The sequence below is a fragment of the Bidens hawaiensis genome, unplaced genomic scaffold (genome assembly GCF_021521415.1).
Source record: "Bidens hawaiensis isolate Kalapana, Puna unplaced genomic scaffold, B.hawaiensis_p1.1 tig00040213_1, whole genome shotgun sequence".
NCBI lineage: Eukaryota > Viridiplantae > Streptophyta > Magnoliopsida > Asterales > Asteraceae > Bidens > Bidens hawaiensis.
Window position 1 is genome coordinate 15973 of NW_027497105.1, and position 13229 is coordinate 29201.

The 13229-nt window shown below is 34.6% G+C and overlaps 1 protein-coding gene across 2 annotated transcripts; it reads left to right on the forward strand.

Moving 5' to 3' along the window:
- Positions 1-3711: 3711 nt before the first annotated feature.
- LOC143591966 (protein transport protein SEC31 homolog B-like) lies at positions 3712-12223 on the forward strand. Of its 2 annotated transcripts, none has more exons than XM_077072006.1 (22): positions 3712-4043; positions 4959-5013; positions 5141-5263; positions 5391-5487; positions 5569-5605; positions 5695-5800; positions 5914-5971; positions 6109-6206; positions 6318-6437; positions 6551-6593; positions 6704-6810; positions 6882-7009; positions 7585-8122; positions 8981-9073; positions 9152-9337; positions 9416-9629; positions 10608-10723; positions 10789-10896; positions 10984-11112; positions 11197-11452; positions 11565-11803; positions 11890-12223. In XM_077072006.1, exons 1-22 carry the CDS (start codon positions 3712-3714, stop codon positions 11977-11979), a joined length of 3273 nt encoding a protein of 1090 aa, XP_076928121.1. In that variant the 3' UTR covers positions 11980-12223. The 2 variants fall into 2 exon arrangements, with proteins under 2 accessions (XP_076928121.1, XP_076928122.1); XM_077072007.1 differs by having other exon boundaries at positions 3724-4043; positions 11203-11452.
- The last annotated feature ends 1006 nt before the right edge of the window (positions 12224-13229 follow it).

The window sequence follows — 13229 nt, forward strand, 5'->3', positions numbered from 1 at the left end:
GCTTTATTGGCCCACTTGACACTTGTACACTCTTGTTAATGAGAGTCGCCTTTGCATTCTTAAGGGTGTGTAGAGATTGGCTTGGATCGACAACTTAGTCTACTTGAGCTTGTTGTTGGTAACGGCTTGTAGGCTCAACTGTGGTTGGTGTGTGTTGCCACAATGGGTGAGCTATCAATTGACTGGTTGCGACCAGTCAGTTGGTCTCCATTGTTGGTGGGTTACCCACCCACCACCACCCAAGTTAATAGTTCCAATATCTCCGAGGCAGTAGATGTTACCATTATTGCCTACCATTTCTCAGATTCTAATTTCTTAGTTGTTCACTATAGTTGCTACTTACTTTACGGTTCCTACTTGTGTGCAAGTTACCAATACTCATTTTCTCTAATATGAAATTAGAGAAAATAAGGTGTTAGACATTTCACCCTTAAGTTGAAACATATATTTTAAATAGTTTAAGTTAAATTGTATTAAATACCTTTAATACAATCCAACACATGAGAATATTAATGAGGTGTTTCTGGTCGATTTTTAACTATCTAATAAAGGCGTGACCTTATATTGAGATGTTAAAATAGTTAGAACTTTAAAGACCTGGATTGTGGGTGTTCAACGATGACGGGTTACCGATGGCAAGTCCATACGATTTTTATTTATTTTGTTTATTATAACTAGGGCTGTTCAAAAAGCTCGAGGCTCGAAGCTCAGGCTCGTGGCTCGCTCGATAAAAGTTCGAATAAAACTAGCTAAAAAAACTTGATTTGAAACATTCTGAGTTGAGTTGGCTCATTTTTGTAACCAAGCTCGGCTCGACCTAGGCTTGGCTCGATCATGGCTCGGCTCGTTGGCTCGATTTAAATCTCGTTTAGCTTCAAAATCAAGCTAGAGCCTTAGCTGAGATGCCTCGTTTAATTTCAAGCCCAAGCTCGAAATCACCCTGGCTCGACTCCTCGACTCGTGAACAGCCCTAATTATAACAATAGGCGGGGGTCCCTAAAATTTTTTTTTTAAAAGGCATAATAGCCAATTTCAACTAACTTAATATAAAATTTGAAAACATTCATCACAATGACTAGATACCCGACCTCCTCTTAAAAGACATGGGACATAACACGTAACTAATTTCTTATACTTAGGGACTGAAGGTGAAAATTTGACATACCGTATGATCTATAGGGATATAGCACATAACCAATTTCATATTCGTAGTAGGGGCGTCAAACGTGTCGGGTTGGCGGGTTGGCGGGTTAACGGGTTGCGGGTTGGCAGGTTGACGGGTTATAATGTGCAACCCGAACCCAACCCATATTATTATTATTCGTGTCAAATATGTCAACCCTAACCCGCACACACATAAATTCGGGTTGACCCGAACACGACCCGTTTAACCCATATTTTTTAAACAAGTTAATTTATTTAATCAGACATACAAATTATAGTAAAATCAAAACCATATATTGCAAAATTTAAATGAAATTTAAGCATGAGTCGATTTAGATATGGATGTATTTGACGATATGTTCATCTATATTGGTGAATGGAAAGAAGAAATGCATCATGGGTAATGAAATTTTGGTTGAGAATTTAGAAGTGTCATTCACGAACAATAGTATTTAAGAGGAGACCTAAAAAGGTAATACGGGGAATGAAAAATAATTAAATTCTCCAATACATTTTAAAACTAAATTGGGAATATAAAATTAATTTAAAATATCTAATGTTAAACGGGTTAACGGGTCAACCCGTTTTTATACAGGTCAACCTGAACCCGACCCGTTTTTTCAACGGGTCGTGTTAGCCGACCCAAAACCTGTTTTTTTTCGTGTCGGGTTCGGGTTGGGTTACGGGTCGTGTCAAGAATCGACACCCCTAATTCGTAGGGACCAAAGGTGAAAATTTGGCATAAGGCATGTCCTACTATGTAATTTCCGCCATTACACATCTATAAATTTGTTTTGTATAGTTTAATTGAAATGCAATTTTTATTTAGAATTTGTAACACTTTTGTGAAAATATAAATTTTATTTAAAACCAATTTAGTTAACCGATTCAACAACCCAAGTTAGTTGTCACTAATTTTAATCATACTTCATATTTGAAGTTTCAACTTCTACCCAAATCATTTATAATGGTGATTCTAATCGATGATTAAAGTTTATGACATAAAAACTCACTTTATTAGTAATCACATCCATGGTTTGGATTTAATCAAAACCAAACCAAAGGAGATATTTTGATCATCATTTGAGATGCTTCTAAACTGCTAAAATCTTTATGGTTTACCGTTCTGGACATTAGCCAAAGATGGGTATTTTCGTTTGTAACATTGATTTTGACTTTGACTAAATTAAAAGCCTGATGTTTAAAATAATCAAAGTAAAACCAGAGCACTACAATCAAAGTAAAATTTATCATGATTTCATGAATTAAATATTCTCAAGATAACATACCAAAAACTTGAAATTTTGTAATCCAAAGTATTTTTCACATTTTTTTGTGCATTATCTTGAAGAGATGACAACTTAACTTTGAAAAGACTTTAATTGTTAGGTTGTTGAGAGCACCACACGCAAAATTAATTAAATAGTTCATATTTATCAAACACTAACAAGTCAACATTGGAGTGTAACAAAGTTCTTGTATCTTTCAACAACCCAACAAAGGTTCTTATTCATTATGCACGGGCAATGCATCTTTTAAATCTTTAGTTTGAACAAAATGCACCTTGAGCAACCAACTCTTTGTATGATATGCATAGGAGATCAACTTGTTCCTTGACAACATACTGAGTTATAAGGGTGGATGGTATCTTCGTCGATCTCCTTAAATATCACATCAGCTTTCCTCCCAACTTCCAAACTCCCCAAATGCATAGAAACACTCCCCAAACTACCCAAATGAGTTGAGAATCGATGAGGAGATCAGAGGATGGTCCCCGACAGAGGCGAATCTTATTGAGGGCCAGGGGTGGTCCCGGGCCCCCCATGTTTTTTTTTTTGCATTAAAGTAAATTTAATCGTTTTCGACCTATAATTTGACCCCCCAACATTCTCGTCCAAACTTCGCCACAGGTCCCGAATCTTGAAATTGTTCACACACCCCAAACGGGAATAAACAGTTTTCCCGTTCGCCCCAGAGCTCCCCGAACGCTCCTCCAACTCCACACCACACATCCTAATCAATAAGTTATTACTTTCTGGTTTTACAACATAAGACTCCAACTTCTTTTCTTTCAAACTCCTGACTGGATTTACAATCTAATCTATCGCTAACAACATATTTTCAACGCTCGTGCATAACAACTGTTACATTACTCGTAAGCCAAAATATTATCAATCACAATTTCATAAACAAAAACTTTTAACATTAATTTCTCTTATAACTTTTCATTAATAATAACATATATTAATATTAATATTAATATTTTCACCCCTCATTTAGAAACAAAACATGAAACATAAAACTTAAGTTACATAACATCAGTACACACAACAAATAAACATAATCTTTGGCTTAAAGACCAAACATACATACATAATACATACATACATACAATACTTTGATCATCAATCAACGAACACGAACTGAAGTAACAGAAGAAGAGAGAGAACACCACACCTTTCTCTCTCATCACCACCAGATCACACCCCATAACCTTAACCTTAACCTTAACCTTAACCCTCAGATCTCTGAAACCCATTTCACAGCATGGACCCATCATCTGCGTGCATTAAAGAAGTTAACAGATCCGCATCTGTTGCCTTCGCACCCGATGCACCCTTCATCGCCGCCGGCACCATGGCCGGTGCCGTCGACATGTCTTTCAGCTCCTCCGCCAATCTCGAAATCTTCAAACTTGATTTCCAATCCGACCATCGGAGCCTCCCTTTAGCTGGCTCTGTTCCCAGCTCCGAACCCTTTAACCGATTGTCCTGGGGGAAATCCCCGGTCCACGGTTCGGAAGAATTCGCTCTCGGTCTCGTTGCCGGTGGACTGGTTGATGGGAATATTGGTATCTGGAACCCCAAGATACTTATCGGGTAATTCAATTCATCGAATTGTCCATTCGGGTTGTGTGGATTTGATGTAAATTATTAGGATGCATAATTGTGGTGTGATTGGCAATGTAGTGTCGATCGGGCGATTGAATTGGTATAGGATTTTAGTTTCGGATTAGATCTGGTTTTGTTAGAAGTTTTAGTGTGAAGGTTGATAGTGATTTGTTAACTAGTAGTGGTAATTTAGCTGCCTTACTATCAATGGCCTCGTTGCCGGTGGGTTGGTGGATACTTATCGGGTTGTGATTTGATTGATTTGGGTTGTGTTAATTGTGCTTTTTTTATTATTGGTTTGTGATTTGAATGCATAATTTGGCAATGTAGAGTTGATCAGAGATAATTTAGGATAATAATAATAATACGTGATCGGAAGATTGATCTTTCGAAAACAATGTGTTGTAGTTGTTCGGGTACCGAGGAAAGGGTTTTAGTTGTTTCGGATTAGATCTGGTTTTTTTTACTAGTAGTAGTAATTTAGCTGCATTACAATCAATGTTCTTTTTCTTAAGCTTATATATCTGTATTGGGCTCGAATGATGTTAACATTGATTCATCTTTAATTGCAAATGAATAAAAATAATAATTTGAAAATGGTGCTTGTATGAAAAAGATAGAGAGACAACGATTTATGTTACTAAAAGTTGCCCTTGAATCTTTCTTTCGGTTTCAATCAGAGGTAGCCTGCTTGAATAGCATTTTTTTTTGCCTGTTTTTATTGTTTGAGAATTTAAAATGTTGTACTTTTAGCGTTCAACGTGTTAAGATATCGATAATCAAACAATTTAGATAGTTGTACTGTTTTGCTTCTTTTTAATTTTTGATAACAAAAATAGTTATTGCTCCAGTATCGTTTCTATCATCTTGAAAGCTTATTGCTAGTATCTTAACTGACTACAGTTCTGAAGATAAGGAAGGCGCTCTTATTCAACAACTATCAAGGCACAAAGGGCCTGTAAGTTTTGATTTTTAATTTCTATAATGTTACACTTATCCTTTGGCATATAAAATAAGCCGTCATGGGTGTTCTCTGAATCATTTTTCTTACTTTTTCTTTTTTTATTATTTTTTTCTTCCTATAGGTTCGTGGTCTTGAGTTTAGTAGTCTGTCGCCAAACCATCTTGCTTCCGGTGCCGAAGAAGGAGACATCTGTATATGGGATATCGCAAAACCAACAGAACCGACACATTTTCCTCCTCTCAAGGTAAGTATACTAATATTCTGACATCATCAATCTACATTACATATTAAATTATATATTAAAATAATTACAAACTTCAAAAGCCGAGTGCATCTTTGACAATTGACATCTAATAAACCTCTACGTGCAGGGAAGTGCATCGGCTAAACAGGGTGAAATCTCGTTCTTATCGTGGAACAGAAAAGTTCAGCCCATATTGGCATCCACTTCTATTAACGGGACAACTGGTATGTACATAAACAACGATATTTATTAAGTTAATATATGTTTGGAGATATGTATATGATGTTATGTTGTTTTTGTTTTAGTGGTTTGGGACCTTCGGAAGCAAAAACCGATTATAAGGTAAACAACTTGGATGCCAAAACTAATTATAATGCACGTGTTTGGTATCTGAACCGTTAAGGTTTAACGTATGAACTTCCAATATACAGTTTTTCAGATTCAGTTAGAAGACGATGCTCTGTTTTACAGTGGCATCCTGATTTTGCCACTCAGTTGATTGTTGCTTCAGATGATGATAATTCACCGTCTTTGAGGGTATGAGTTAGGCTTTTAATTTTATAAAATTATATTTCAAGTGATTTTTCAAGTTAGTATTTTATTCTTGTAATGTAACTATATAAGTATATAACCTTTGTGTTGGCATGCAGATATGGGATATGCGTAACACAATGTCACCACTGCGAGAGTTGTCAGGTCACAGTAAAGGTATGCTGTATTTCAATTAACTGTAATTGTTTTAGCGTACTTAGATACTTTTCATTAAATTGTTATAAAACTTATTTTGCTTTTAATTTTATTTTAATCTTTTACAACTTTCTAAACGTTATGATGTAATGTAATAGGTGTGGTTGCCATGTCATGGTGTCCCAGTGACAGCACCTATTTGCTTACATGCGCCAAAGATAACCGCACTATTTGCTGGGACACTAATACTACTGAGGTCTGTAAATCTTTATGCTGGTTTAAATGTTTTAATGGTTTTACTTTGTAATTATCTTATTGCATTTTTTGGTTCTTTTAGCGTCTAACCTACTTTAATGTCTTGATGTAGATCGTCTCTGAACTTCCAGCTGGCACCAACTGGAATTTCGATGTTCACTGGTACCCAAAGATACCGGGAATTATATCGGCATCTTCTTTTGATGGGAAAATTGGCATTTATAATATCGAGGTACTTCCACTCATAATTCAAACACACATATTTGCTTTGTAAATGTTGAAATCGTGAGTTTTTTCTACTAATTGTTTTAAAAACTTACATTTTCATTTTTATATTTTTCATAGGCTTGTGCTCGATATGGTGCTGGTGAGAATTTCTATGGCTCAGGTAATGTGTCTCTATATAATGTAATAATATTCAGAAATTTTATGTATTTATACAACTTCTTTTTCGTTATGAAAATCAACGGTCGTTTATGTGTGGCTCATGTTATGCAGCGCCATTAAAAGCTCCAAAATGGTATCAACGTAAAGCTGGTGTTTCTTTTGGATTTGGTGGAAAGCTTGTTTCTTTTCACTCAACTGGTTCTTCTGGACCATCGGAGGTATTAATATTTCTTTACTTAGTTATATTAGATAACTGTCTTTTAGTTATTTTAACTGTCTTGTTCTTCAGGTTAATGTTCATGACTTGGTTACCGAGCACAATTTAGTGACTACTTCATCTGAATTTGAAGCTGCAATGCGAAGTGGAGATAGATCTACTTTGAGGCTTCTTTGTGACAAAAAAACTCAAGAGTCTGAGTTAGTTTTTATAAATCTTAACCCATTTATTTAAATAGATTGATTAGGCTGCGCTTCTTTATTTCTCTAATCTCATACGTATTAGCCTGTGAATCGGACATTTAGTGAACTGATTGGTGTTATGCTTTTTAATCTAGTTAAACTAATGAACATGAACACATGTCTCGTTCGTTTGTTTATGTTCGTGAACGTTTGTGCTTATTTATTTATGTTTGTTCGTTTACATTCAATTATGCTCGTTAGTTTACGTTTGTTTAAGTTCCTTCGTTTACGTTTCTTAATATATTATTTATATTTGTAGGCAAATTACAATTTTATCTAGTTTTAATAACTTTTTACGTCCAAAAGTTCATATAATTTATGTTTACATTTGTTAATGTATTCATTATGAATCATATTTACTTTAATTTAGTTTTAGCTAAGTTATGCTCATTCATCTATGTTCAAATTATGTTTATTTTTTTAAACGAAAGAACACGGACAAGAAAACCTCGTTCGTTTAATTGTTCGTGTTCAACGTTTAATTTTGATTGTTTGTTGTTTAAACCCTTGAATACATTTTGTTTCGTGAGCAGATCCGAGGAGGAGAAAGAAACATGGGGATTCTTGAAAGTGATGTTTGAAGATGACGGAACAGCAAGAACAAAGCTTTTGAACCATCTTGGTTTCACTTTACCTGAAGTAAACGACGAAGTACAAGAACTATCTCAAGAATTAAATTCCCTAAATTTTGAAGAACAAGAAACAAGCAAAGAACCATTTGCAGCTGGCAACCAAACACCGATCGATAACGGGGAAGACTTCTTTAACAATCTTCCAAGTCCTAAATGTGATACACCTGTCTCGACTCCTGGAAAGAACACCGAAGAATATGTTCCTAATTTTGAAGAAGCATCAAAGGAAGGTGATTTACATGTGGGGTCCGCTGATCCTTCGTTTAATGATGCTGTACAACGGGCTTTGGTTGTCGGAGATTATAAGGGAGCTGTTGCACTGTGCATAGCTGCTGATAAGATGGCGGATGCTTTAGTTATCGCTCAGGTTGGCGGTGCTTCGTTGTGGGAGACTACAAGAGATCAATACCTGAAGAAGAACCGTTCTCCTTACTTAAAGGTTATATCCCTTTTTAATATTATATTTCTGCCATTAATGTTATGTCAATTTGTTCCACTTACATCATCGGTAACCTGTTGACTGGTTGAAACCTTGAACGACCAATGCGAACTAAAGTAAACAAAAACAAGTGCAATGTCATCAGGTTACTGATAGTGTGATAGATTACCGAGGTGGTATTTCTTAAGAAAAATGATTAAAGTAGGACAAATTAAAAAAAGACGTGTATTTTATGCAAGTTTATAATCATTTAAACTAGTGGACGAAACTCGCGTGCTGCGGTGGTGGTGTTAAAATTTGTAGGTATTGGTTTTGACGACTTGTATGCTAGTATTCATCCTGTGAACAAAATTCACAGCGAAATGCTGTTAAAGAATCATATTATAAAGGTTATAAGAGGAAAATAAAAAAAATTATGAAAAGATGAAACCTTGAAGCAGCTTTGATGGTTTGTACGGTCATGCTTCGATGACTTGCACATTATCATGAAAACTTTTGAACGAAATTTACATTGAAACGTAGAATTTAATTAAATTTACACCAAAACGTAGGCAAAGTTAACCACGTTGCAACGGTACATTCGAAATTTTAATAAAACATTGTATTTTAAAAGCTATAATAGGAAAAACAAAAAAAAAAGCGAGTGTTCCATGTGTCGTAACCTGGTTGGACAAATGGTAAGTGAACTAAAGCTTAGGGGGCTATTTTATAAATTTATAAGTTGAATTAAAAATATTAAAGTTACTATTCATAACAGGTTGCTAATTGTATATATTAGTAATAGTAATAGTAAGTAATATTTGAGTTAATTGATATCTGTGGTTAATTTAAGTATTTTTATATTTTTCTCGAACTTAGGTTGTTGCTGCGATGGTGAATAATGATCTAGTTAGTCTGGTTAATACCAGGCCACTTAAATCCTGGAAGGAAACGCTTGCTCTTCTATGCACTGTAAGTTTCCTAGAGTTATTATTATTATTAATTACTATTCTAATTACTCCTTTTATAATTACTATTGATTAATTACAGTTTGCACAAAGGGAGGAATGGACTTTACTTTGTGACACCCTTGCATCTAGGCTTGTAGCTGCCGGTAACACACTAGCCGCAACTCTTTGTTACATATGTGCCGGCAACATTGATAAAACCGTTGAAATTTGGTCAAAGAGTGTTACTGGTGATCACAAGGGTGAATCCTATGTTGAACAACTTCAGGTTAATAAAGTTTTTTTAATTTTATTTATTTAATTGAGAAGTAATAACGTAAGGCTAATTATGTCTTTTTGATATTAGGATTTAATGGAGAAGACTGTGGTTCTTGCTTTAGCAACCGGACAGAAGAGATTCAGTGCTTCTTTATGCAAACTTGTTGAAAAGTATGCTGAAATATTAGCAAGTCAAGGCCTGTTGACAACGGCTATGGAGTATTTGAAACTAATGGGCACTGAAGATTTGTCACCTGAACTTGTTATTTTGAGAGATCGTATTGCACTCTCGTCTGAACCAGGTATGTGTTCATTTGTTTAACTTTGAGTGAGCAAACGAACAGACACGGACATTTAAGTGAATGGATTTTCGTGTTCATGTTCGTTCGTTAAGAAAATGAACGTGCATGTTTGTGTTTGGTTGTTAATGTTATAAATAAAAGGTTCGCAAGCATAAGCGAACATGCATAAATGATGAACGCAAACGGACACCAACTAAAAGTAAAGATGAATGTCCAATATAGAGTTCAGAATACAGTTATTATTATATTTAAATGATTTTTTCTAAAATTTGTTTTAATGGTGTGAAAATATGAAAGTCACTTTGATAAGAAATTAATAACAGTAACAAACTAACAAATAATTTGCATGAACGCTTAAAAAAACGTAAACGAACAGATAGAGATGATATATATATATATATATATTAGAAACATGATCAAATACATTTTATTTTTAACATGAAAACAATGAGAACAAATTTGCAGTTATCATTAGGTTTATTTTTATAGGTGTTTGCTGTTATTTTTTGTTCGTATTTGCTAATTTTTTATTATGAGACGTTATAAGTATCTGCTAATTTATATTTTGTTGTTATTATTAGATTTTTTCTTTTGTTGTTATAAGTATTTGTTGGTATTTGCTGTTATTATTTTGTTCTTGATTTTGATTCTTTTGTTGTAATTTTTAGGTTTTTTTCTTTGTTATTATAAATCATTGTTTATGTAGATTGGTGTTGTTTCTTACGTTCTCATTTTTGTATAAATTAGTATTATTTTAAACGTTCTCATGTTAAGATTAAAATGAACATGAACCTTCCCCTATATATATATATATATATATGATATAAACGGACATAAACGAATAAATGAACGAGACACGCGTTCATGTTTGTTCAAACAATAAATGAATGAACATAAACGAGCTTCCCACTAAACATCTATTATTTTTTAAAATTTTCTTCATGTTTCTTTAAATTCATTATATTTTTGTTTATTCAGAGAAAGAGACAACACAGTCTAGAGATTATGTTCACACTCAACCACAAATGGGAGCTGTGTATGGTTCAAATCAGCAAACAAACACTGTTGTGGAACCTTCTAGAAACTATTATCAGGTATGTTTTTTTTAAATATATTATACAATTAGAAAACAATATATTCAGTACAAAAAACCATGCAGGATGTAAGCTCTTATCAACAACCACCCGAACCGTTATACAATCCTCAATATCAACAGCCACAACAACCTTCTCTGTTTGTCCCAACTCCTGCAGCTCATATTCCACCTGTACGTAAATATTTAAACTTGTATTTATATATATGATGTTATTTGTGATATACTTATATTTATATTATGTATGAGTTATGTTTTTAGGTGGGATTTAATCCACCGCCAGTTACAACTCAACCTGCACCGAAAGTCTTTGTTCCCACAACACCTCCAGTTATGAGAAATGCTGACCAATATCAGCAGCCACCGACTCTGGGTTCACAGTTATACCCTGTATGTATATACTATATATAACTTTCTTTTTGCTTTCTTGATTATTTGTTTTACTAGATTGTATAACGTCTGCTAAACCTTTAGTCTCAGGGAAATGCTAACCCTGTTTACCAACCTGGCCCACCGGGCCCTGTTACACTTGGGCCTGTTCCGTCTCCAATGGTCGCAACCACCAGCCCAAAGATACCACACGGCGTGACGCCACCGGTCAGAGGGTTTATGCCTGTTAATAATAATAATACAGGGTTACAAAGAACTTCCTCAGCTCAAATGCAACCGTCTACTCCACCACCTGCCGCCCCTCCAACTGTGCAGACCACTGATGTGTCAAATGTTCCTGGTAATTTTATATTATTATTTTTATTATTATTATTATTATTATTATTAACTGCTCGCTTTTCATGTTCTGATTTTGTTATGCTGGTAATGAATGTTGACCGTGGTGTTTTCAGCCCAGCAAAGGCCGGTTATCGGAACTTTGACAAGACTTTTTCAAGAGACATCAGAAGCCTTGGGAGGGTCAAACGCTGCGCCAGCTAAGCGGCGGGAAATTGATGATAACTCTAAGAAACTTGGCGCCTTGTTTGCCAAGTTAAATAGTGGTGACATATCAAAGAATGCTGCTGAAAAGCTTGTGCAGCTTTGTCAGTCGTTGGATCGTGGTGATTTTACTACTGCTCTTAAAATCCAGGTATAGTATATTTGTGAAAATAAATATTCAAGTATTTAGATTTTAGATTATAATTACACCAATGTGATTTTTTTTTTTTGTAAAAGGTGGATCTTACGACAAGTGACTGGGACGAGTGCAGCTTCTGGTTAGCGACTCTGAAACGAATGATCAAGATTAGGCAGAATGCGAGATAAACGTACTTTCATCATACTCATATGGTTTGAATCTGTTGCCTTCTTGTACACAAGGACGTGAGCGTATAACTTTCTAGCAGATTTTACTTGTTTTCGTTTCATCCTTCTTAGCCAAGGACATTGCTCGGCTTCATTAATTATTTCTTGTTTTATTTGATTTTTATAAAGCAGTCAGGTATCTCAAGGATGTTGAATGATTTATGGTGTTTTGGTTTTTCTTGTTGTTACAAGTTTTGAGAGTTTAGTTTTTGTTTATATCTAACAATTACAATGTGATGGTGCTCACTCAAAGCACACCGAGTCAGTTTTCGTTTAAGACTCGGGCATTACTTACCATATATCATGCCCAAATACACACGATCGCATAGTGGAAAAACAACTACCCGGTCGAGGTTGCTCGAATTAGTTACCTTTCTAATGCCATATAGCTTTTCCGATAAACCGTTTACCTTTTACTTTTTATTTTTTGTAATTAATGTAATCGTTTTCACTTTTTAGTTTATGCATTTTAATCTATTTTATAAATATTATAGTTTTAAAGATATATTTTAAATATAAAAATTGTATTAAATAAAAAAATAGAAAATGTAGATTGATAGAGAATGAGGAGAATGAGAATAGTGTCTACCCTTCGTTGAAGGGTGATAGTAAATGATTTTGGGAGAAACGCAGAGGTGATGAGTGAAGGGAAGGTGTGTACCCTTTAGCCTTAATGATGTTCTTCACCGTTCTCATTAGCGGTACACGAAGCGTACTGGCCTCCATCAGTGCATTACCTTGTTTACATATGTGCCTGTGGATGATCCTTTGATATATCAGAGCACCATTGGTGATACAAAACTGAATATAAACCAAAGCCATTATATAGTGATGGATTCAGAAAATTTTCTATCAATGGTGATACTAAACTGAATATAAACAAAAGCCATTATATAGTGGTGGATTCAGAAAATTTTCTCATCAGGGCTAGGAAAATTTCTCATGAGGGCTTAAACTTGTAATACCATTGTTTCTATTACTTAAAATTAAAATGATAAATTGTTAATTGTAAATATGTAAATTTATTTATGTTAGGGACAGTCTCTAAATTTCATAGGTTTTTTTCACAGGGATGACTAACCCCTTACCCATGTAGTAGGTCCTACCGTGCAAATATACATAATTTGTTTCGGTTATGTGACACCCTTATGTAACAGTTAATTTAAGTTATAAGAACATTTTCCACATCTATGAATTTTTTAATTTTTCAA

Excerpts from the sequence above, each read along its gene's own strand:
- LOC143591966 (XM_077072006.1), top strand. The coding sequence starts at position 3,712 with ATGGACCCATCATCTGCGTGCATTAAAGAAGTTAACAGATCCGCATCT. Across the intron at positions 5,972-6,108 it reads GTTGTCAGGTCACAGTAAAG|GTGTGGTTGCCATGTCATGG; the intron begins GTATGCTGTATT and ends GTAATGTAATAG. Across the intron at positions 9,074-9,151 it reads CGCTTGCTCTTCTATGCACT|TTTGCACAAAGGGAGGAATG; the intron begins GTAAGTTTCCTA and ends GATTAATTACAG.